General features: G+C 38.2%; 1 protein-coding gene across 4 annotated transcripts in view; it reads right to left on the bottom strand.

Annotated features, from left to right (window-relative positions):
- unc5a (unc-5 netrin receptor A) overlaps nucleotides 1-27,026 on the bottom strand; it is a 308,725-nt gene that overhangs the window by 157,586 nt on the left and 124,113 nt on the right. For 3 of the 4 annotated variants that reach the window (XM_088081237.1, XM_088081239.1, XM_042493167.2), the window contains exon 1: nucleotides 4,271-4,872. In XM_088081237.1, coding sequence (XP_087937363.1) covers nucleotides 4,271-4,343 — 73 coding nt within the window. In that variant the 5' untranslated portion in view covers nucleotides 4,344-4,872. Of the gene's footprint in view, nucleotides 1-4,270; nucleotides 4,873-14,016; nucleotides 14,118-27,026 lie in introns of those variants that run through there. The other variant, XM_088081238.1, reaches the window with a different exon arrangement.

Here is a 27,026-nt window from a genome sequence, read left to right as displayed (position 1 = left end):
AGAGAAAAGACTCAGTACTCAATTCAACAAGCTCATCCCGACTTTTCATTGGTGGCACTTGGATATATGAGGCTATATGAGTGCTGGCACAGGATGGTTAGCAGCAACAGAAACAACAGTAGAGATTGAGGGCAATCTTCCAACTGCTGATACTTTGTCAGATACTGTGGCCTTCTGTGAATTATGGTCCAGTTTCCCATTGAAACATAGGGTAATCTCATCCAACATCAGAGGTGAAAGGTCAATTTTATGCTGCCTAGATAGAAAAGCACAGATAGTGACTACGGTGCACCACATTTCAGGAGGGAAACAGCCCAACTTCAACCCCTAAGCGCTCTCACATAGACCTGAATCATAGAAATGGGGTAATTGAAACAAAAGGGCAGAGTTTGACAGAGATGTAGTGCCTTTGCAGGGCCTCTGCACAGACTGCAGAAAATAACACCTAACTCCTCCCCACTGCAAGGTTCATCCTCCATGTGTCCTCGGCAACGCCTGTGTCCTTCCTTTACTCCTCAAGATTGCCATTTGCAAATGATAAGCACAGGGACATAGCCTTCTAGAAGATAAGGCGCCTGGGCATTTGTCACCAAATGGAGCATGCTCCTCCATTGTTTAAAGCTGACCTGTGTTGACATGCACTGTTTACCTTTTATTCATTTATGCTGAACTATTATCTCTCCCTCCATTAATCACACCAACTCAAACTGAAGAAATTACATTTAGCAAGACTTGGACAGGAAGACGCTTACTTTGCTTCGACAAATTAACATGATGAAAACAGAAATACATTTGATCAGCTCTGTGCTGCAAATACGCAATGCAATTTTCTTTTTTACTGTCATATTGACCGATATAAATTCTGTAAGCAGCTTGAAATTCATAACAAGCATTTGTACTCCTGAGGAGTGAAATCATTTTAATTTTTTACTCTACTTTTTTTTCCCAAAGTGTAATCACCTACTTGCATGATATATTCTGCATTTTTTAAATCATGCTAATTTACTGTGTGAGTATAAGCAGCTGAGAAAATAAATAATTTTATTTAAAAAATCCCTCCCCCAGTGCACAACTCTTCCCGTTGTCTGTGTCATTTGAATTCATCTCCCATGACTAGAGGGAACAAAAACTCTTTCTGGTAGTAAATTATCACTTCCCTGTAAAAGACCATATCCCTGCAAATACATGGCGATCATTTGCCATGCATTAGCTATGGGACAGAAACGAAGTGGTTTTAAATTCCTTTGACCAGAAGGCAATTTCCCCCAATAAATTATGTTAATTTCAGCTTTCCCTCTCCTTATCGCATTCTTTAGTGAGTCAATGAGGAGAGACAAAACTGGCTGCCAGAAAGACAACTCTGGGATGATTCACATTAGAATGATGAGAGACTTCTGGCAAAAAGAATCCCTTATATTACTGTACAAATAAATGGGAACTCGCAAATCACTGGATTATGCAATAGATTTCTGCTTATTGTCATTTAATGGCCATCTCCTTGCATCATCACAAGGTTTACACCCCGTGGAAATTGCTCAGAGGTGACTGCTCACACAAGTAGGAAGGTACCTGATACCAAATCCCATGCTCCCTCGGTGAACCAGACAACAATTGCTTGGCAACGCTCTCATTGGGCAGAGGGAAAAACAAAGAAAAATCCAGGATTTATTCTCTCTGCATGGATAGCTGGCTTTTTGATGATCTTTTCTGGTGGAAGTAACAAGGGACTAAAAACAGGCAACAGACTAACAGGCAAGTTTAAATAAACTGGCAAACAACAGCAGCAACAGGAGATGGAATAATGTGCAGACATACACCTAACACATGCAGCAGAAAAGCATGCATGCAAATCCTTGTGGAAACACCCTGTCTAATACACACACACGAACACGCGCTTCGCATTCTGAAAACATCAAGTGGTGTGCACACACACAGGCAAAGCAGTACAGTTCTTTGTTCCAGAGGCTGAAAGCAAACCTACCCCCTCCGTCCGGCCCGTCAGATCACTCACAACACAGTGAAAGGGAAAGTGCTCGGCTAGCTCAAATCTAGATTGACAGGCCTACCTTTATTACTGACTGAGTTATGTTTCCCTGCAAAAAAGACAAGTCGGCTTTTGATACAGACGAATGCCGAGTCAGCGCCTTGCCTCTCTACAGAGGATAGCTCGACTGATCTCAGCCGAGACTGTCCCAGCCCTGATGTCGAAAGAATTGGCTACCAAATTACCTTGCGATCCATTTCTGGAGCTCACGCTGTCCTATAAAAGTAGCCTGTAAGCCGTGATGGGAGCTCATAAGGATGCTTGTACTGACCTAATATATGATAGAGAGTGACTGAAATAGGGAGAGGGGTCTGCCTGGAAATGTGATACAGAAGACAGAGGAGTATGAAACCGATTTTACCTATATCCCTGCATTCATCTTTTATGATTACATTTTATGAACTGGCTCAATGCTAGTCAGGGTCACAGCCCATCCCAGCATGCATTAAGTGAAAGACAGAAAACACCTTTGACAGAATCTATCACTGGGCAAGCAAAGAAAAAGACAATCAGTGTCAAATCTAGAGAAATGTATAGCCTTGACATAAAGCTTTGGATTGTGGGAGAATGTGAACACGGAAAGAACACGTAATCCCAATACAGAACCAAGACTCCAAATAACTTGGAGCTGTGATGCAACAACACCCTACTGATCCACAACGCAACCCATATAACCCAACAAACCAATCAAAATATATCCGTTTCAACATGCATCATAAAATGACTTGTAAATACCACCACACCGCTACTTACTTAGCGTGATATATGAGGTCCCTAGAGCATGACTGTTTATTTAATCCTAATATATTCATAATTATACACTAATTAATGCAAGAGAAAAGCCCTCTTAATTCATCATCTCAGTGTCCTGAAGCAAGAGACACAATTACAACAACTTTTACATATTTGCCTTCTGTCCAAAGCAAGGTTAACAGTTCGGAAACAAGCGCAAGGCAAATGATGTGTGAAACTCTCTTTTGGATGCTCACCAGCTGCTTCCAGCTGTGCGGCATTGTAAGAATGGTATTTAGCATCAGGGAGAATGAGTTAAGAAACAGTTTTTAAAGAACAATAAAAGAATGCTGAAATGGTGCATTATGGGCAGCAGGGCAATTGATTGAATTGATTTGACTGACTTGCCTGTGCACAAGAGATTGACCTTATATATCAAGGGTCAACAGCGAGCACTCTGTCATGTTGTCATAGACATTATCTGTTGACTGTTGTGAGCATATTTGATTTTTGAAATAAAAAATGTGGATGAGTAAAAAAGAAATCTGAAACTGCATCCCACAAATGGCTTGTTTGTAGCTGCTGAGGGAAACTTAACTCCAGTCGGAGCACTTCAGCTCACCCTGGTGATTGTTTTGTACATCAAAGCACATTTGCATGCAATCGGGAGTGTCTGGCCAAGAGGCTACATCATAAAATGTAACTCATCAGTGCGAGTAGGTCGTCTACCAACTCCGTAAAGCTGTCACCATACTGCAAATGCAGCAGGAACGAGTCCTGGCCGGAGAGAAACGTGGAGTTGAATGATCCTGTTTGCAGCCAGCAGAGCACCCGCTTAAATGGATGAATACAGGCTCTGAATATACGGTTTGCTCAGTACGTTCTGCAGCTCAAAGATTTAATAACAAAATAATTATTGAGGTGGTAATCTTCTTCTATTGAAACTGCACACGCAAAAAAAAAATGTAGTGAATGTTGTTTATGTGAGAATATGAAAGAAGCGCGATGTTACTGAGCACCGCATTTTATTGTTCACGGCCCGTCTGTTAAAACATTATTGTGCAGGTTTACTCCTTTCAAGCAGGTGTAGCTCCAACTTCCCTTACAGTCACGACAGTGGGTTTAAAATACATGCTACACAAAGCGCGCGGTGCTTATACTAAACATATAAGCAACATAAAAAAAGGTGAACAATGATAGTTGTCATTTGCCTCAAGTTTAACCTTGGTTGACATGTGTGCGGCGACACACTCTCTCCTGCGTAACCTTGAAGGTGCAGGCTAATTGATGAGTGTTAGTGCTAGCAAATTAGAACAATAACGACTGCCAACAACGTGCTCTGTCACGCGCGGCTACATTTCTAAGGGGGAGAAAAGCAAACAACTTGTCACGTGCAGCCTTTTTGTTTGTACTTACTATGCTTTTTCTCCTCCGACACATTTTTTTAACAGCATAATTTACCAAAAATAATAATAATTATATAGAGAAACTCACCAGTGCAGGTGAAGCCAGTGAGCCAGAGCAGGAGGAGCGTAGCGCGGACAAAGGGGCCCAGAAGTAAGGGCATCTTCGTGTTTTTATTATCACCTAAGTTTCAAAAGGCAGAAAGAAAGAAACGCCGGCACACTGGGCTTGTTAAGGTCCGGAGAGTGTCCTCTGTAGCACTTAACGCCTTGTTCACAACGCCCAAGTCTTTCTTTTTCCTCAATTCATATACTCCTGCCGTACCGTGGCCATCAGTATCCCGCTCGTGCGTCTTCGTTGCTCAGAACAACGCATCACAGGTGTGGTAAATGAACTGCTGCCTTGCTCTCCGCCGCGGTTTTTTTTCTCTTACTGTACTGTATCTCTCCAAAGCCAGTATCCGTTGACAACTCTCCCTCACTCTCACCGAGCCAAGCAGGAAGCCAGTTTCTGTTGCTTCCTGTCACTTTGCAGCCCCTCGCGCGAAAGAATACCTTCTCCAAATGCGAAAATGGTAAGAACTGGCATCAGAGGAAAGAACATCTGCTTGCACAGCAATGCTGGACTGTTGAGAGTCAGGGAAGGTGTACGCTGCGATGCGCGGAGCAGCAAAACCAGGAGCGGATCCTGCGTGCTCGCTGGGAATGGAGCGTCCTGAGCGCGCGCTGCTGCTGTTTTATCCTCTTTTTTTTTTTTTCTTGAGCAAACATTTACATATCTTGAATAAGCATAACTAACCACATATTGGCAATGCACGACAGAATGGAAATTATGTCATCCTTGCAAAGCGTGCTTTTCGTATGCCTTACATGAAAATGATGGATATGACATCCAGTCCTGTATGATAGGAATCAGATGGGTGCTTTGCATACAAATTCACACAGATCACATCTGCATGTCATTGAGTTTCACTTGCCTCTGCTTTGTCTTGAGGGTTTGTGTGTGTACTGCAGTGCATCGGACAAACACAGATGAAGAAGCAGGAGGATTAGCACTCCCATGAGAGTGTACACCTGTCAGCAAACTCAGACCAGGATGTGACTTATGTTCCAGATAGCTTTTCCTTATTTTCTGGGGGGTGTCAGCGGAGTGATTTTCAGACTGTTCAGCCGTGCCTTTTACAACGCTGCCAGAATCGACAGCAGATTATTAATACACTTCAGATGGGGGTTTTGTGTCTTTGTTTATCCATTTCTCCCCTCCCACATAATAGTCAGCAGAATAATAAGTGGAAGCACAGAGCTGGACCACTGTCTTACCAGCTAATTATGGGGCTCATGTAGATGGATGATTCCTCAGATAGAGCCCAGCTATTATACAAACTCATTAAGCCTTCTCTCCATCCAGCATCCCTTGCTAAAGGTCAAAGTCGCAGTCGGAATGACAGCACAAAGCGCGACGCATACATGCAGAAACACACAACCCCACAGCCATATAGTTTACGATCAAATCCTGATGGGCACTGTGAATGGGTAGGGGTGAGGAAGGCAGACGCACAGCAGCTAAATGCAACAGAATGACTCAGCCTTGGTCACTTGTGAGGTTGCTCGTAATGATCTCTCTCATTCTGCTAATCTGCTCTGTGTCCTATCAGGCAGTGCAAACTGGAGTACCTCTCTTGCTGTCACAGTAAGGGCCTTTTTTTCCCCGAAAACGCGCCCAAGATACATGCATTTCAAATGAGATCGTGTATGTATAAATACATAGTCGGAATACGTTTGTATAAATGCCTAGTCAGTTACATTACCCTCTTACAGAGAGGGAGTTGAGCTTCGGCTGTTTTTTAGAGGAATTATTAGAGTGTGTTCTCTGGCTGTGATGTGTTTGCTGAGTCAAGGCAGGGCGCAACCTCTCCTATAACCTTTTCTTCCACTGATTCTTCAGGGTCCAGAATCCTGACCCCCTTTGGCTCCCTCAATCAGACTACAATGAACAATCACAGCTCTTTGGGGAGTTGACACATTTAGTTGTTCATCGATTTGTGGTGTTGTAATTAATTTTCTCTCCGTCATTGGCTTGAGTTACAATATCCTGAGACTTGAAGCGGCTCATTCTCCTGCAATCAATCATTGAACCAAGACAGAACCACCATTTCTCTTGTATCATCTTGAATTATTCACGCCAGCTATGATCCAAAGAGACCGGACTAAGTGACTGATAAGTATTAAGAAAACATGAGGCTCATTTGTATGTTACGGATTGTTGCAGTGTCCGGGTCCTTCCATAAACGGCACAATTACACCAGCAACATATGCAGCCTATAAAGACAACTGATTCGCCCGGTCGATGAGCATCGATCCAATGAAGGTGTCCAGCATGAAATTAATATTATTTATTGTTTACAAACAACACGGAGGGTCCCTTGAGGAGTAAGCAGCTCAGACTCTGACTGTGTGCATTCCAGCACAGACTTGTGCAGAGACAGAGAGAGAGGGTGTATCAACTTCCATCATGACCACAGCTTCACAGCCTATTGTTTTGTTTATATCAAATTAAACTGCAATGCTACTCCAGAGAGATATAATTGACCACAGTCTCAGATTAAATGACTGTAAAGATCTTAATAAGCCATCAGCGGATTGCATATTACATTGCAAACCACTTATGAGGATGCAGTCCAATGAGAATGAAATTGAGGTTCAGATTTGCATGCCGCAGCATTTTAGCCATTAATTACCAAGCAAAATGACTGTGTGATGATCAATAGTGTATCAATTTAATTAAATATTATTGATATGAGGTTGGGGAAATTAATTGGGAGCCAAACAAATCCCAGCTATGTTGGATAGTAGGTATTACTTTAACATTATAACATCTCCAGTGGGTCCTCCACTCTCTATTATAGATTATAATGGATAGGGGACCCACGTCCTCCACTTTCTCTGTGGGAAATGACAATGAATATAAATATATATATATATATATATATATATATATATATATATATATATATATATATATATATATGCCTCACTCAGGATTCACGATAACGATGTTAAAGCACGTTATCTATACGTACTATAAAAGCCGGCATCATCACTACATTAGTAATACACTTAGGCTTTTACTCCACATCATTGTACCCGTCGCCAGAGCTCTCAATACACCAATAAAAATGTTATGATCTGGATAGGCTATGCATAGCTGTGACTTTGTTTAATTAAATCATTTCACACAAGCGGAGATAAAATAGCCTCAGTGTGATCTCACCACATCTTGTGCAGTTGAGTGAGGAGGAAAACCGAATGAAAGTGTGAGAGATGGAGAGTTCAAAAAACAGAGAGGAAGAAAGTGAAGGGGAGGGTGGGCGAGGATGAAGGTCCCCTCATTTCAGCAGCACAGACTGCTGATGAAGCTGAACTTCCAATATCCCACTACTTCAGCTCTGATGATTTCTCAATTTTACAGATATGGCCCGAGAATGTGATTCGATGAAAATGTAAAATGGGATAACCACCAAATCATATGAAATGGGGCTGCATTTTTATTCCATGACTATAAATCAAAAGCAGACACTCTAAAAATTAAACTTGATTTTGTGTTTTTGATTCAAAGTAACAACTCTCCTGACTTGGAGGGAAGACATCCTGTGTCCTGTCTAGCCCTTCAATTAAGATTTTTACTTCACATTCTCTGAGAACTCAAGAGCTAGATCGTTGAAAGGCGCCCAGGCGGAGTTCGAGAGCAGTGCTCTGAGAGTTGTTTCAAAAGGGAATTCAAACAATTTATTCATAGAATGTGTTTCCATCCCAAATAGATTCCCCTAATCTAAAACACTGCATGAGTGTTTGGAAATATATGATGATTTCATTTTCTCCCAGTCTCAGGGTCATAAATAAATTTGCATTCTGTCAGCAAAATGGACTAACTGACTTGTAATTCATCAAACCCGCTGCTTAGCGCTCAAACAGTTCAACACATGGTAACCTGATTTTTTTTTCCTCTCTCACAGAATTGCCTCACAGCTGTTTTCTCTAATAGGTGAGGAGGAAGAAAAAGGAGCACTTACATTTTAAAGACCTCATAAAACAATGAAATAAAGACGGGAAATGAACACCACGAATGCAACGTTTCAAGGCAGACTTTAATTCTGAGGAGATGCATTTGCGCACGGAATATGTTTTGTTTACCATTTTGAGTGTAAATGTCAAGAAAATTCAAGAAAAACAAACTCTAACGGTATCTAATCACGTCTAAATGAGGTCTGATTTTCTCTGTATGAAAACGGCATTTGCATTCTTTTCCCTTTTTAAATGGTATCCTATTAATTCCAACTCCTGTTTGCCTGACAAAGAATAATATTATGACTTTATTGGAACCAACTTGGAAACATGAATATGCCACCGAATACACCTCTTCACTAGACAATGGGTGACAGTAAAATGTGTCGAGCCAACCCTCCCCCACCCCCTCCTCTTCATTTTATTATTCTCACAAAAGAAAAAGGTTTCCTGAAATATGCTTCCTGGACCGACATTCTCTTGTTGTTTTGAATGTCACATTGTCTAAGTGTGCATGGGAGAGGAGACTTTGAATGATGTTGAATGTTTTATGACTCCCTGCTTTTGTGTCAGTCCTTCCCAGCGCTGCTCTGAGACTCTGATACGAGAACCTCATCTACAGCTGCTGGATCTGACAGCGTAGGAGTTACACATAGGCTCACCACACTTAACATTTGAGGAGCTTCATTTCAAAATGCCAGGTATCAACCCCAGAAAATGCTACCTGAAATGTAATACTAAAGATCAATCTTTAAGACAAGAGAGAGACTTGGAATGAGTTTTACTTCTAAATACTGCGTATGAATTTTAGGATGAAAAACTTAAGAATTTCATCCATGATACTTTAAAAAAAAATTAAACATTCCTCATATTGTTTGCATTTTGCCAATTTGTTATCAGCCATCCAAACAGAAAAAAGTCCAGTTTATTACAATGAAAGATTTACTATCTGCCATTACCCATAATGAAAAGAAAAAAGTACATTTACTTGACTAGCGTAACCACGATTTTTAGGTACATTCACTACATTTCAGAGGGACATATACAACTTTTTACCTACAGTTATGGTTGTTACTTTCAAAGGTATACCATAAAGGATTTTCTAAAAAAAAAAAAAACTATGCATAGACTCATACAAAAGGAAAGGTAGCAACCAGGCACCAGGCTGCAAGCAGCAGGCATTAGAAGGAAGTTACAAAAAAGAAAAAAAAGGCATGAAAAAACGCAAATATGACAATCAAATAATGTGCTTTCACTGGTGATACTCTCAAATACTGCATTGTATACCTTTAAAATGTTCTATGAAAGATGAGGTCATATTATAAATTATGGCTTCAACTTATGGTGTTTTTTTGCATTTTCCATTATTCTGTTGATCACATTCTCAAAAACTCAAGTATATTTTAGTTTTATCAGAAAATAGCAAAAAATATTCACTGTAGTATCCTAGAGTCCAAAGCAGCTTCTTCAAACGTTTTGTCATGTCTGATCAACAGCCCAAAGCTCCAAGATAATCAGTTTACAACAATATCAAACAAAGACAAGCAGCAAATTATCACGGTGGAGGAGATGGCATCCGAGAACGGTTTCCTTTTCACTTGAAAAAACAATAAATCAATTATCAATAGTTGATAATACGGATGCCAAATCATGCTCTGTTTATCAGGTAATTGTTTTAATTCTGCCATAAGTATGATGTACTGCTTTACATGAACTATCCAACTGTATTATATATAATATTAGCTGCTACATTAAAATGCAGCTTAAAGGTCTTGTGTGTAGAATTTAAGGAGATATATTAACAGAAATTAATTATAGTCATAACTATGTTTTCATTAGTTTATAATCACTTGGCACGATGAATCATTATGTTTTCAGTGCCTCAGAAAGAGCGTTTTTTATTTACACACAGAGTGGGTCCTCTTCCACAGAGTCTGTCATGTTGTTACCACTGTAGCCCAGAATGGACAAACAAAACGCTGACTGTAGATCAATCCATTTGCATTTTCATGTCAGCCACTGTAGTTCTCCGACAGGCTTGGCACATGGGAGAAATATTAGTTGGCTGGAGTCTACAACCTCACCACTAGATGCCACTGAATCCTAAATACTAGACCTTTAATGCATCAGTTATTACTAACTAATGATATACAAAATTACAACGACACTGCCAAAGGCTATTCTGCATCCATAAGTGACTACTTTTATTTGTGACACTAACTTTAATATTCTATTTCTATTTCTATCTACTTACAATGCAAACGGACATCTTTCCACAGAGGTATTATTGCGCGCACCGCTGCCGCAAAGACAACCAGATTGCTTTTCATTTTCCTACAACTACCAACAAAACAGGACAAAAGCATTAGTTTATTCATTCATTTAGTCTATTATGGAGACATGAAAGCAGATAGAAATAGTGCCAAGCTGTCAGCCGGACTGGATCACCAGTCAGCCTTCGTTTTCCCGGGAGATTTTGTACTCGATGGCAGGCGGAACTGCAGTGACAGCGAAGCTTATAGGTAACAAACTGAATGCCGATGGTGCCATTATTCTACAGCTAATCAACATTTCCTTCATAATGGTTTGTTTAAGCAAAACAAAATGTCTATTGTCAGTTACGTAACATTTCAAATGCAGGACACTATGTTTATGGAGACTCCTTCTACCACTGGCCATTACTGGACTTGTACCACGCATTTTTTAGCCACTGTAATGTTAATGTATGTATGACATTCCTTGGAGCAAATAGTAAACACATGAAGTTAGATGTCTTTACATAGTGTAGAGCCACTTGCGATAATGCTGGTTTTACAGCGAAGTCTTAAGATCATTAATAACTTGAGAGATATCTGCTAATCGCTTCTCCTTTCACAGCAGTAATCATTTTGAAACATTTTACACATTTTTTTTAAGTTCCAGAGTGTCACTTCTTACATTCATTTTCAAATCCAATGAACCATTTAATTAACACCAGAGATGTACAAACACACCTGCTTTCATGAGCACATGATCAACCCTCCAAAAAATATCCAGGGAGAATGTCATTTAAACAAGACATGATAGATTACACTTCTAAAAATAACACGAGTAAGAAAAATGGTGCAAACAGATGTGCTAAAGAATTATGTAATTTTAGTTAAAATGAAAAAGTAACAACCTTCATTGCCTCAAACTATCTGCTGTACATGGGTAAAAGTGTCATATAACAAGAATAAATGAGACGTGTATTTGTCACATCACCACTCAATACTCTGTTGGACATTTGACATGCAAATAGATACAGTTACTATGTTAATGGAATGAATGGATTTTTCTGTCACACAACCCACCCGATTCAATGACACTTTAATTAACTAATATTTTCTGAATGCGTACGTACTGTATGAGCGAGCTCTCTGTTAGATTTATGCAACAATTACAGTATATTCCAGCAGAAATGCATTTCTCGGAACCCCGGTTCAACATATTTTGGCATTGCCTTAATGTGATCCATTTCTGCCTCTGACTGCATTCATCTAAGGGGAGTTTCAAAATAAACAGGGGCCAGTGGACAACGCATGTGTTTAAATCTCTATTTTGCCTCTTGGCGTCTGTTTGTGAGATGTCCAATCTATTTGTCTGAACACATTCTTGGAGAGATGTCAGAGCGGTATTGACAGAGACCAATCGGGAGGCGAGTGCACATATTGTTCACTCTGCACACATCCTGCTCATTCAATTCTGGGAAATTGCTCTGCCTCAAAAAAGGTTGTCATTATTTTGTCACTCAGCGTCCCAGGTGACATTTACAGCAAATAACCTCACCGGCTAAAAGAAACACCACAGAGAAAATGTTTTCAACTAAGGAAAAAGTGTCAGAGGAGCCAAAGTATTGTCTGTAATATGATGACTGTAGTATATTTGAAAGATTTATTAAAACAACTATATAGAAAAGATTTACTTGAGCTAAGAAAATGACTTTAATTCATTTTTAACTCAGGCACATATAAACTTTAAATGAACATCACATTTGTCTCAGTGGAGAATTAAATGTTCATCTTTTACTTGGCTCTTTGTAAAGGTTTGATTTCCATTTCATCTGTAACACAAACCACATGTTTTCATGGCATCGCTGTGGTGTGGGAAAAAAAAAAAAGAAAACAGACTGGAGGATGTTCCCAAGGCCATGTGATTATTTTTATCCTACATGGCAAGTTTTACAGCTGCTGTTAACTTTATGCGGATGACGTCTTTCATTTGAAAAAAAACAACAACCATGGATTCCTTTTAAGTGCTGCACTCATGAGTCCTGTACTGTACCTGCCAAAATGACAGATGGCTGCATTACTGATCAAGCCAATCCTATTCAAAAAAAAAAAAACATGCAGCCTTGAATTTGATGCAGGATAGTGGTAAGGGTAGAAGAGAGCTTACCTGACTTCTTCGTCTTCTTCTGTTATCTATACGCACACACTTCTTTTATAAGGTTAAATTTTGCAGAGGACTTTAATACAGTTTGTATCCTCAGCTCCCAGATGTGAATATAAACTTGAGTTAAATTATTTTGAATAGTATCACAGAAGGTGAACTCACACAGATCACATAAATTCTGCTGCTGAAAATGCCTCACATCCCACTTAATATTGACATTGGCAGATTTCTAGCAGAGATAATGAGTTTCTCAGAGCCGTTACAAACTGCATACACCACTCACAACTCTTAAACAGAATACATCAGAATATTAATGGAAATTGGAAACGCTGACCCCAGCCGAAGAGCTTAACCACATGGCCTGGGTCAGCGGGCACTGATGTTACAGGATTCGTTCATCAAAGGAAATATCTGAGCCTCCTTTTGGGGCACGTTTCTCCTGGTGAGGGATCTCTGCATGTCACTGTAATAGATGGCAACTCTACCGATTAAGTCATTTCAAAAGCAAATTCTTGAGTTGGGTGGGGGGATTATATTTCTGCTCTATTACATGCCCTAATACAGCATGTTAGTCCACTGAGACAAAGAGGTGTAAATAACAAGTAACACCACAGTATGATAACATAAAGATTTGGACTGAAAAGAATACATTAAAATGCTTTTTTAAAATTTGGTTGTTTTTTGGAGGGGGTTAATGTACGCGTAAAATATGCAAAATAGAACATAATTAATTTCAATGTTCTTTTTATGCCGTTCTAAAACAGATCACAACAAACTGAACACAGTTTTTCACTTAATTAATCATTAATGACTTTTGGTATTTTATGAGAATCACAAATAAACATTATTTTGAACTGCTACCATTTTTTTAGAAGTCAGCTTAAGAAAATTACTTCTAGTTGAGGTCTCACTTCTGGAACACCATGATTAAATACAAGCACTTGTCATTTGCTTTCTATCTGTAATTAATGGTGATAATTGTTTTAATGCAGCTATACATCTCCCAAATTCAGAATAATTATCTAAACATCTTTTATTGGAGTTTTCTGACAGTTTGCTCAAAGGTCTAACAGCAAGTGATCCCAAACAGGCAACATCACTATGCAGATAACATTTTTACAGCAGTGCTGAATGAAGTATTCAGATCCTTTACTTGTGTAGAAGTTGCAGTACCACAGTCTAGAAATAGGCTGTTACAAGTAGAAGTCCTGCATTCAATATCTTACTTAAGCATTATTAACATCAAAATAAACCTAAAGTTAAAAAAATGCAGTATGGCCCATTTCAAAATAATGTTTATTATGTTATTATATTATAATAATTTATGTATATGTTTGTCACTTGGAGTGTCCAGTTACTCACCTGGTGGAGCAGGCGCACCATGTACAGAGGCTGTGTCCTCACTACAGCGCCCTTTGCTGCATGTCATCCTCTCTCTCTCCCGCTTTCACGATAAAGCTGTCCTATAAAATAAAAGCAAAAGAAAAAGATCTTTAAAAACAAAAAAAAGTTCATCACTTAATGTTGCAGCTGGTAAAGATGGAGTTGATTTCTTGGTGGTTTAACTGATATAAAACATAATCTATTTGTCAATTTAAATTATTCATACAAAGTATAAATTCACTAACTAACCAGTAACTAAAGCTTTTGAAAATAAATGCAATAAAGTGCATAAAGTATAATACCCCAAAATTGTACTTAAGTAAAATACTTGAGTACATACACTTGGTTACAATCTACCACTGTTTGTTAGTGACTGACTTATGGCAAACAATAGCCATAAACTTTTGGATAATACATATAAACATCAAATATTTCCTTGGTTGCTGTAGTTGTAGTCATTACTGTATTTTGTTAACTTCATCAATGTGCATCTTTTAATTAATTTATTTATATTGGCAAACCAAGGGTTACCACTTCAGAACTACATAAATATTGGGATTTATATAAGAAGATCAGAAAAAAAATGCAATTACTGTATCTATTTTTACATGTACAGCAGAGGGATCTGTAAGACCCCAAACATTGAGGAGGTAAAAGCAAAGTTACTGTGTTAAAAATGGACTCTGATGAATTTATTTTAAAGAGACAAGAGAGAAAACATCAAAGTGATGAAAAAAAGGAATATTACCCACCTCTTCCAATGTTAAAATAACATTGTTTTTTGAAATGTATAGAAAGATAAATGTTAAACTAAAAACACAACTCACTGAGGAGTCATAAGGGTCCTCTCAGTGTTGTCGTGTAAAATAAAGGAAGGGTTTTCACGTGTTTAAACTTATTTGGTTTTCCTGACATCTCATATCATATTTTCTCAATATATAAAGTACTAAATAACTTCCATGAGCCAAATTTCAAAACAGGGGAAAATCTCTTGTTTCTAGACCTAAACAATAATTTTCTATTAGTGATCAATGATTTTCAAGCTGTTGTAGCCAGTCCAGAATATTCATTTCTGGATTAGATGGAAAGTCATGTCTGATAAATAAATTCTCTCTCTTTCTTTTTTTAAAATTTACTTTCTAAATGGCCAGCACAATTATGGGAGCAACATGCAAAAGTATATTGTGTTGTATAAGAATATACAGATGGTGAACATTTTTATACAAATTGTTTTTATTAAGTGTTTGTCATGACCAAGCACATTTGCTCCAGGCTCTGAAGAAGACATTTAAATTATGTTGCACTTGTTTAGTTATCTACAAAATTTCTGAATTTTTTTAAAAATCAAATAATTAAAACATTCAATAAAAAAATAGAAACCAAGGTGACATAAACAGTTAAATTAAGGTGGGAAAAACAGTCTCTAACTTCAAGTATAGATGCATTACAGCAAAAGAATTATTGTTGAAATAAAATATAAATTAAGTTCTCATTTAACAAATAATAAATTGACTTTTACTTATTCCAAAGGAGGGAAAATATCCTGAACAGATTTCCCCCATCAAACCATCGCTTCACATGCTACAATTAAAGTAATTTTGTTCATCAAACTGGAACCATTCATTAGATTAATTTAGTATGCGTTTGAGAATATGGCTTCAGCGTATATATGGTTTACAGCAGAGAATCAGAAAACTGCGGGACAACTAATTCAGCCCTTCAATTACCACACCGCACTACATCTTTATCCAGAAGTAAACAAGCTCCAAAATTTTCGTAAGCCTGAGCAGAGAGGTTGTCTTAGAAGACTTGGACCTCCCAGCAATCATGAAAAATAAGGCAGTAAAAATAGTTCAAAGAGCCATAACAGCGGTTCTCAGAAAATCCCTTTCATCATTTATCTGCTGAACCTCTCCATCAGCAGAAAGTGCTTCGGCGGCACTGTACCATCATCACAAACAAAGACAGATTTAGTCTAAAAAAAGAAAAAAATGTGTGCCTTCGCCAGCGGAGTTACATACTCACTAGCCTGGAACGGTAATGACAATTCTGCAAAGCTCAACCGGCGATGGATGTTGATTAAGTGCTGTCATGGTAACAGTAGTATGTGATCAGCTTTGCTCGACGCCTTAAGCGTTTCATGTTGTCAACACCTGAAGCGTTGGATTAGTAAAAGCCTAAAGTGTGGGTTGTCGGAGAATGCCTGTGTGACATATTGTTAAATGTCTGCCAGCTATTGAGTTTGTGGGGTATCATCTGTAGCCCACAAACTGAAATTGATGAATGGTGCAGCTTGAAAGGACTTGTTTAGAGTTCAGTGAGACAAGCTGTCCTGAATAGATTCAGAAGATCACATGTCAGCAGGATACGGAGATATTCTTACTGGACCAAGGTTGTATGTGTCAGAGAAATTTTATCCAGCTTCCTGATGGAGTTCATTTTTCTCCCTCATGCGTCTGCTCCGCACCCCCTTTATAGGACTGGGGGATTTATGAGACTGGATGACATATGAGGACAAAAGTTACAGTGCTATTTTATATTGCATATGAGCAAACACAGGCTAGACAAAGGCTGTCTGTGTGTGTGTGTGTGTGTGTGTGTGTGTGTGTGTGCGCATGTGTGTGTGCACATGTGTGTGTGTGTGTGTGTGTGTGTGTGTGTGTGTCTGTGTTTAAAGTCTACACGACAGCGCAGTGCAGTGCAGCTAATTAACAAAAAAGAAGGAAAAGGTGTTTGGCTGCTGCTGTGAGTGTAAACATGTACCTGTACACAGACAGCGTGACACAATGCAAAAAAAACCCCACCAAAAAACCCATCCCTATACTGTAGTTTGTAAAACTTGCTGTTTCACTGTATGACATGACACAAACTTGACTCAGCGCTCTGACTTTGTGTCCATACACCATACAATATGTCAGTGACATTTTCTACATCTCTTACATTATACACAGTTTCTTTTTAACTTGGACATTTTTTATTGTGCTGGCTGCATATCTCTGTGAGTCACATGGACGATACTAAAAACACTATCTGCTACAATGGTTTGTCATCATGTTGTATTGTGTTGTTAACCATGAAATAAATGGTTTATATAGGGCTAGGCAATATAAAAATATTATATTAATATTGTGATATGGTTAGATATGGTTTCAGCTGTTGGTTTATTGTAATATCATAAGTGTTGTGTTTTCCTGGTTTTAAAGGTTGCATTACAGTAAAGTGTGGGGCTGAAATCAACCAAGAAAATCAGATTGAAATTCTAACTTCTCTTCAACCAGTCGATTGGAGACAAAAATCTGCTCACTATCTCTACATTAACTAAACGCCGCAGGTCACCATGTGTCCACCGCAGCCTTCTTTCTCCTGTCACAGGGTCGACATTAACACTTGCCCAGGGCGAGTAAACTCTATGCTCAGGCAAGTGCAATGACCTGAGTAAAAACAAATGTGATCTCCGATGTAAAATTATCTGAAAATAAACTGTGCACTGTATAACTTCAAGTGTGAGTCCATCTCACCACTAAGCGCTGAACAGGACTGAGGAGTAATATCGGACATTCTGGACACTATAGAAGTTAACACTGGGGTTGATGAAGTCATATAAAACACAGCATTGCTAACATTAAATATCGCTTTAATGCTACTTATGAGACAGAGACATACTATTTGTAGCCTAGGAGCCAACTTTAGCCATCCTGCTGCTCCATCGAGGGCTCCTGAGTGATTGTGTCAATTTGTAATCCAGCCTTAAAATGCTGCGTCTATTTAAAGATACAATGATAAATCTGAGACTGAATGTTCTTTGTGATTATTTATCCATTATCTTAAAAAGTTAAATTAAAAAGTGTTTAACTATGGGTAAAACACTGTGCCCGTCACTGTTACCAGCACTCCAATCTATCGGTGCTGAACAACAACAACTATTTTCTTACAGCTGGGAAAATGAAACACTTTGGTGGACACACAGATTTATCAAAGTAACACCAGCGACTGTCCAGTCATTGAGAATTTGGTCAGACAGGAGCACATCAACCAACAGCGACAGAGCTAATGATGTTTAAGAGATGGAAAGTGGAGGATTGGCACTATGCTTTGGCGATGACGGCACCCCAATATGGGCGGGAACCGCAGCATGGGTGCAGTTCAAAAAGTCAGCGATCAAGTGGGACACTTGCACTAACATGCACGCACAGTTGGACCGGCTTAACGCAACAAACCACAGAGAGGCTTAGATTACAACAAACTCAGAGGTAGCATGACTTAATATTCTGCTCGGGGCGCCTTCACTGCACCATATCTTTACATAGCAAGTCTATCCTATAATAATGTTCTGAAATTCGCATACAGAAACTTTAAATAAGGTAGTGTTCATTAAAGAACTATCATGCATTGCTTTACATCATACAGATGTTTTGATATAGTTTTGCTGTCCCCTTTATTTCAATTCATCAAGAAATTCTTCAGCTTCCAGATTCTTTGTTCATCATGGAGGCATGCAAGAAAAACAACCGTAACCCGGGCTAAGTAATTTATTATATAAATGGTCATTTTGTGGATGAAGTATTCATTGAATAAGATTCTTCCTATTTTTCTATCTGTACAATACATAGCCATGGTATAAGCATGGTAATAAACACAGGGTGTTTCAGTGGAGAAAATAAGCAGAAGACTTGAGATTACTTCACCTCATAAGCAGATACATAGATATTATATGGTTGTTTTCACACCTCACCCTTGGAAAAAGAAATAAAGATTGAATTCATCCCCAGTAATGTTGACTGTGAGCAAGGCAACACCTGAGACCTGAAGTTGTAAAAGGCTCTAAATCAAAGGATGCGACCATTAGTGACAGCTCTCAGTCTATTAAAACCAATATATGCCACTTAGTGTCTAAGTTACAGCCCATCTGTGTGGCATCCCTGTTGCCTGCATTAACTTGAGATGTCATAAATCAAGTCAATACTCCTCAGAATTTAGCACAACTGACAAATTTAAGGGCTGATTCAATCTTTATTGTGTAGGCTACATATCACCATGAATCATGTGGGTGATACTGAAGACACTGGTATAATAGTTTGCCTGAATATTGTGTAAAAAAATATATACTTTGTACATTGTATCACAATGTATTGTGTTGTTTTCCTTTGGTATTAATATATTATTACAGTTTAAAAATTTTAAATGAAATGTTTAACTTTGGTTAATTTTTAATGAGATGGCGGTAAGACTGAAAAAACAGTTGTTTTTTTTTAAGTCGAGCTTATGGTTACATAATCAGTGTAATAACAATGAAGCTTGATTGAATATCTGATTTAACGCATTAACAGCAAGGTTAGACAATCCACACACTGTTACACAAACTGTCAGTCAACCACTGCTAGTGGTAAACCCAAAGTGACTGTGAAATGCTTTATTTGGTTTTAATTCAGTCTCAAAACATGTTTTCATTTTTATTCATATAGCCTCAGGTTCTAGCCTTTTTATTTCTGAATAATCTCTTAGTGAGGTAATCTATCACCTCAAAGACTGTTGCCGGCATGACTTTTGTTTTTTGTGACTCGCAGCAGCTCTGTGTTTCATATTTTGTGTTTAGGAGAAAAACTTATTGTAATGGTTTTCTCTTTTTGTTAATCAAAGGCAAAATTCTTTCTGCAGTGCACAGACATGAGCTGGATTAGTTTGTGATTTTATCAGACCGTTGTGTGAATGACATGAAATATGCAACTTGCAGCTACAGTATGATATGAATGAATGTTCAATTATAATTGTATTTAAGAAACGAGTAATATTTGCTCTGAAGTCAAATTAGCTTTACTGAAGTGTATCAAATGACTTTAATTACCTTTACAACTATATATCATGTAACACATTTTAATTAGTTCCTTATTGAACCCAAGTAAATAACAATGTAGTTAAATGTGCTTGATTAAAAAAAAAAATCAGTGTTGTGTCATCACCAGACTTGATCAAAGGTTAAGCAATAGGCATTTTTTACTCTTTAAAAAGAAAAAAGTGTCAAGAGAAAAACTGTCTCTTGGGTCCAAAATGTTAAAATGTGCAGTGCCATTCAACTAATACAACTTTTTAAAAATGTTAAAATGACATCTATACTTAACATGCAGACTGTTTGTTATTTGTATTAATTTGCACTTTAACAGGAAAATTCATTCAAAAATTCAAAATATGTATTTTTCCTCTTACCTGATGTACTAGTTATGGGTCTAGATTGTTTTGGTGTGAGGTGCTGATTGCTGAAGCTATCAGCTGTAGAGATGTCTGCCTTCTCTCCCATATAATGGAAGTAGATGGCACTCAGCTTAAAAAAAAAAAAGCATTTGAAAAACTCATCAGAAATGTCTCTTTTCAGAAAGCATGACCCAGTTACTCAAGAAAATCCACAAAACTTGTTGTGAGCAGTTTCAACCATAAATTACTTTCTTTCTACACTCATCAACCATATAACAGCACAGAAGGAAGCCTGCATCTACTGCTAGCTCACCTAGCACAGGCTATTCACACACGGTTTTCCTACAAAAACATGAATGCACTGAAATTTGTGCATTGAAATTTGAGCTAGCTAATATTACAGCTCAGCACCATTAATGTTTACTTCTCCTGCTACCATAAGCACAAGCCTCTTGTCCATAACTAGACGCGCGCGATGACATGGTTGGTGGGTGTAGTTTGGTAGACAGAAAATAGTTCGCAACAAGGTCTGTGGATTATCTTGAGTAACCAAAACACACTGCAATTTGTTTATTCTGATTTTTGAAAGACACACAATGCAATCGATGTTTTCGTAAAGTCATGACACAAGAAATAGCAATTATTCTTCTTTGCCATATCAAGCTGCCATATTGATGGAGTGCAAGGTCCTGTAACAAGCCACTGTGTTATCAGTGTGTGGGGGGGTCAGCAGCACCACTATGTGGTAGTAAGCTTTAAAGAAAAAAAACTATTTAACTTGTCCCTTAATATTTACATAATGCAAATCCAGGGTCTTCTCTTCCTTATCATGCATTTCAAATTTCACATACTGAATGACATATGAGGAGATATGATTGAAGTGTCCTGGTGGTAGAGGTGATTGGATATTGAGTCTGAAATGCCATGACAAGTGAGTGACAAGTGCTGCACACACAGCAGGACAGGTTGGAAAAACATCAACAATACACTTGTAATGGCAGTGACAACACTGCAAGCCCTCAGTGTCTGCAACACATCATTCTGTATGCCAGATTACAACATCTAGAGTTAATGACCCAGAGAAGAAAGTGTTTTTATCATACAGCACAGTACAAATAATTGCTCTTCATATTAACTAGGAGCATGAAATTATGGTTTCGAAAAAATATATAAGTTTGGAATATTGCAAAGTTATAAGATTAAGGGCTTTGGACAGCATCATCTATTATCCAGAGAGAGGGAGTTAAGTGAACAGAAAAATAAGTGCTGTTTCAAGCCCGTCTGAGCCAAGCCCAAATTAACTACTAACAGTTTGACCTACTTCATACCCAGCGGGCCTGATTTTTTTTTTTTTTCATATTTGCTGATGAGGCCAAAGAAGAAAGTCGCATTAAGTGCAGGGAAGGAGGTTAGTCTTTGAAAAACAAATATTTGAAAAAGTGACTAAATAGAGCCGGGCACCAGCTGCATACATAAATAACCTCAAATGGCCTTTTGACCTCAGCCTAATTGGCTTTACCTGATTGGCCAACATCTTCTACTTGACTCATGACATGATATAAAGTCGCATGATGTTCTATCTTATTAATTACTGTACTTTTTAGTGATTTAAGTAGTACTGGCCAGAGTATTCATGCTATTTATAGATGATGTGTCAGTGCAAATACAACGTGAAATAAAAAGACCTGACACAAACCTTGTCAGTTGACCACACTGGGTATAATCTATTTTTCATGGAAGGTAAGCTGACAGGGATTTAATTTTTATTACTGCCAGGCACCCAGTTTTAGTGTCAGATCTATGAAAAACTAATATAAACACAAATGTACGTGTACACACACACACACACACACACACACACACACACACACACACACACACAAGAAAGTAAACAATGTTTAGGAAAAACAAACACTGCTGCACGCCCAGAGAGGAAATCGAGGCTCAGAACTAAATTCTTGGATGTGGATGCGCTTTCCCCTAACGGCAGCCCAATCTGCTGGAACCTATCCCTATGGAGGATTTCTCATGAGCCATGTGATCTCACAGATGCACACACACACACACACACACACACACACACACACACACACACACACATTCTATTACTGGATACGTATTCAACAGACCGCAGTGCCATTAGAACAGGTTAGCGTTTTAAAGCCATCAATAAAGGCAGACATCCATCAGTCGGTTGTTGTGCACACCTCACTGAAAAGTCCCAGAGGTAAACTGCTTTTTAGTATTCACAATATGCTGCCTCACATCAGACGATTTGTTTTACTCATCACCAGTGTTACAATAAATAACCTGATTATGCTAAGATGCTAAACTTGGTGCTGGAAAGCAGGTTGTGAAGCTGGTCAGATGAGTATGTCTTGATTTTTTCACCTCTTTGTGTGACGTTTCACCAGAAAAACTAATTTTCCCAGCAGGACAAAAGCCACCACTTCTTGCATTAACCCTGTTAACCACCAGGAATAGCAGTGCCACACAGCATGTATAATGGGATAGGTCTGTTTTAGCACCTGTCACACATCACACAGCAGCTAATTTAAATATTACTGCACTGACTGGAAGAGTTTGAGCATGACTTACAGCATGTGTCACTAAGCAACAACCTTGTTTAGCTGCTGTTCAAGACCTGCAGTAAATTGCCGGTAAACGCTCACTTATTACATTACTGTATACATATCAGCAATCAATGTTTAAATATTTTATACCACATATTGACTTACATTGCAGAATACGTGCAAATATAGAGTTTAACAGGCTGTTTCACTTTTAACAGTATAACTACATTCACATTACAGGGCTTCATGCTAAATTCTGATTATTTCCCCAGATACGATCTTTCTGCCCGTTCACATTCATGTTTGAAATGACCAATTTCTGACATCAGTGTCAGTGGATCTCTGTGCTGAAACGGCTCACATGCCTGTTTGAACAACAAAAAAATCTAACATTTGTAAAATAGGCATTTGGGAAAAAATGAATGACTACTGGGGCATTCGTCATCTCCTTCATGATTGCCATAGTCAGAACTTCAGATGACATCATTGTTCACTAGCCTTGTCTAAAGCTACATTTCCCCTATCTCCAGTAGCACCTCACGACATCGCTATCACGGCATGTAGGCAAGCTGTAATAGACATAGGATCAAATGTAAAAGTGTCCAAAATCTGACTGGTGAAAAATCAAATTTGTGTGTCCACACTGGGAAAAAAAATCAGATCTGTGTAAAATGAGAGCAAAAAAAAATTGGATATGGGCCACATTTGATTGTAATCTATTTGAGTATAGAGTAGAGCAGGACTGAGTCATAAAACGCGGAAATGAGTTAGCATTTTAGCACTCCCTGTTCCCTCGTCTTTGAATACAATGGGTTTTTGAATGGGTTTTTTTTAGTTAGATGCCTGAAATAAGGTCTTTAGTCAGCACAAGCTTAAGAGACGCTGATGTTTTGTTCTATGACATATAATACATCAGTATATAGTCAACTTGTGAATCTTAAAGCTTTTATGTGTCTAAAAAAAGGCAGTTGCCAACAAGTGGCTAAATGACACAACACAACGTCATCATACCAAACACAGCTTTAAAGCTTTGTTGTGGTAATGGCATTAAGTCATGTGACCATGGTGTAGTTTGTTTATTGCTAAATGTTAGCTTTTTAATTCTGCTGATGCACATTTGCTTAAAAATCACAGTAGTGGTGATCAATGGTCAAGAATATCTTGCTTAGGAAAATGCCCAAGTACCACAAATGTATGTTTCTCGCTGAGTTTATTTTCTGTAATAATCCAAAATCCAATGGAAAAACTCATTTGGCTTTTTGACAAGGGAGCAAGGGCAACACTTACTTCCTAGTTGGCCTACAAAAATTTTAAATAAATAACCCTTCATCCCTGCAGCACTCGATAACTGGTTTAAGTTACACACTAGAATATTTGACAACGTTTAGCCCCAGATGTGCAATTTTTACCAAACCAAAATGAGGACATTTCCACTGATACTGTGGCTCAGTGCAGTTGAATATTTGCTTGTAAGCTGTCAGTGTTCTCCTTTATCACTTTTTAACTAACCTGTGGCAAAACATTTTTGTCTAACCTGTTGATTATCTCATGAAACAGACAAATTCCAGACAATTTCTGATAAAAGGATTTCAGAAATTAGCAGAAGGTAGGTTTTCCTCTGATTTCATCTTTTTATATCTGGAGGCAAGTCTTAGAAAAACTCAAGCTTGGTATCCATTTCAAAACCGTTTGATGATCCAATATGAAATTGGCATTTCTTTATATTTCCACCAGATAAGTGGCAATAACGACACAGATTTAGAGCTGCAGACACAACTTTGACTAAGTATTCTTCTAATTAATTTGGAAATAAATTAGATTTATAAGACTTGTTGGTTGTTTTTTCTTGATATTGAAGCTTCAGCATGGGTTCTACAGCTGCTCAGCATAGATATAAAGCCATCACAGTTATGTTCTGACAGATGTGGAGGGATCAGACACGATCTCTACGATCGATTTATCAGGTCTTATGTTAAGCTCAGCTACAGTCAAAGCCAGTGTAACACATCATTGTGCCTCTGAAAACTTAAATGTATCATGAAAACAGGAGTTTTAAAAAAATAATTTGCAGCAAAGTGTTTGTCTCACCCATGCTGACAATAGCAAAACCAGGCGTATCGGTATGGTTAAATATTGCCTTAGAATTAAAACTGTGTTTGATATAAAGTGATCTGGTTTGTTTTATTTAATAAAGCTATTATTCAAGCGCTATTCATCTAGTTTATTTATAGGACCACATTTCAGCACCAGGAGCTGTCCACAGCCTGGTGAGGAATGCAGGTTAGGCTCCATTTCCATCTCCCCACAATGAAGGTATTGATTATCCAAACCATATGATAAAATTAAAACCCTACCAGGGGCTTATATTTATGTTGTTAGCCAGCATATATTTATAAAATACTTTGTTTTGATGTGAGCTGAAAAGGGAAAATTTTCAGACATCGATAATTTTAGTGAAGGGCCAATTCAGTCCACAGTCCACTATTTTCTGACTTCTGGTTTGAGTACAAGAAACAACCAATAAATCCAAAGAAAAACCTCAGACAGCTCATGTGTCTTTTAGAGATAAATCTCTGGGTCTGAGGCTTTTGAGTCTGGCATCTCCAAGCCCGTGGGGCTAACCTAAACTTTGTTCCTACTGAATACATTCATCGCAAGGTTTCAAACTTGAAGACCACAATTCAGGGCTATCATGGTGATCTTCATTTTGTGGAAAAACATAATGCTGAGGAATCTACGCTGTTTATTAACATAATGAGGAAATGTCTCTAGCAGACCTGGCAAAACACAAAAATGTTGATACTGAACAAATCATCAAAATGTTCACTGACAACATATTTCAGTTGTTTTCATTCATTTATATATTTCCCTAAGGTTACCAAAGTGCTTTTGTTGCCTAAACCTAAGATCGGAATCTGAACGCAAACCTGAAGTTCTGGTGTTCTGGGTCCTGCACTTTTTTTGCTCACCAACAACCTCCTTACAAAGCCTAAGAGGTACATGAATGTAGTGGCTCATTAACAAAAGCAAATATTGACAGATTATAATCCAGGCATCAATTACATTGCCAACAATGTTATTAAGGGGCTGTTTACATCGCAATGGTTCTTGTATGAAATGTAAACTTTTGTTGTGTTTTGGCCTTTTGTTCACACAACGACATTTTGGGAGCCTGAAAATGCAAACTTTTGAAAATGTGTTTCAGAGTGCCATGTTTTGGAAAACGCACCTGTCTGTCACCATGTAAACTGGCAATGCGCAGATCCTGTGAGAACGGTGATGTCACAGCCACACTTTGACACTTTGCTCATTATGTTTCAGACAAATAGCCATACGTGAGTAGGAGGACAACAATACAAACTACCGTGCTGTGTTTGTGCTGCTGACTACTAAGTTTATTAACGCTGTTGGTTCTAATGCAAGCGCTCACGATCGTCTTCTTGTTTGTTTATTCTCACCTCTCTGTAGAAGAACGCCTTCATGCGCAATCATGTGATGTTTTTATAGTGTATCATTACAAAGTTACACTGCCAGCCACTGGCCTTTTATTTTGACATTTTCACAATGTTATCATATCAACGTGGAATATTTTTAAAACACAAAGAAAAGACTTTTCCGTTTTTAATAGAGCTGCTCTCATCTAAACCTGGCCTACAAAAGCAGTTAAATAATGTACAGACACAATTTCTAGGAGATGGGGTTGAGCTTTCGAAAGCCCCAAGGCAAGATTTAAAGTTAAATAGTAACTGGGCTGACAAAGGTCTTGACTATCCCCAGTTTAGAAATCCATATCTCCCAGATATAAGCCAGAAACCTGATTTTAAATGTCCTACATTGTAATGTCAGACTTCCATGTCTTTTTTATGCCTCCGTGCCATGACAACTGAGACCTGAGGCCTGTCACTTGAGGGAATTTCTTCAACATTCAGAATTTGGTGTTTAAAGGTCCAGGCCACTATGACCTTGCATCCGTCTCAGTCTTGTGAATGCAACATCAGAAGATGGTCTTAAGGGAATTTCCTAAAATTTGGCACAAATGTCCACTTGGACTCTAGAATAAATGATAAGAATCTGGTGATTGAAGGTCAAACATAAAGGCCATAACTTGAGAATTCATACACTCAAATTTCACACAAATATATTATAGGATATAATAATGTAGTTCTGTAATTTTATATCCAAGAGATCAAAGGTAAACTGTGTCATCATAATGTGCTGCAAAAACACTTT

This window comes from Plectropomus leopardus, chromosome 8, assembly GCF_026936395.1.
Source record: "Plectropomus leopardus strain MGB_pleo_1.0 chromosome 8, ASM2693639v1, whole genome shotgun sequence".
In the NCBI taxonomy this organism is placed as follows: domain Eukaryota; kingdom Metazoa; phylum Chordata; class Actinopteri; order Perciformes; family Serranidae; genus Plectropomus; species Plectropomus leopardus.
The sequence above is the reverse complement of the archived record's forward strand: the minus strand, read 5'-3'. Positions and strand labels throughout refer to the sequence as shown.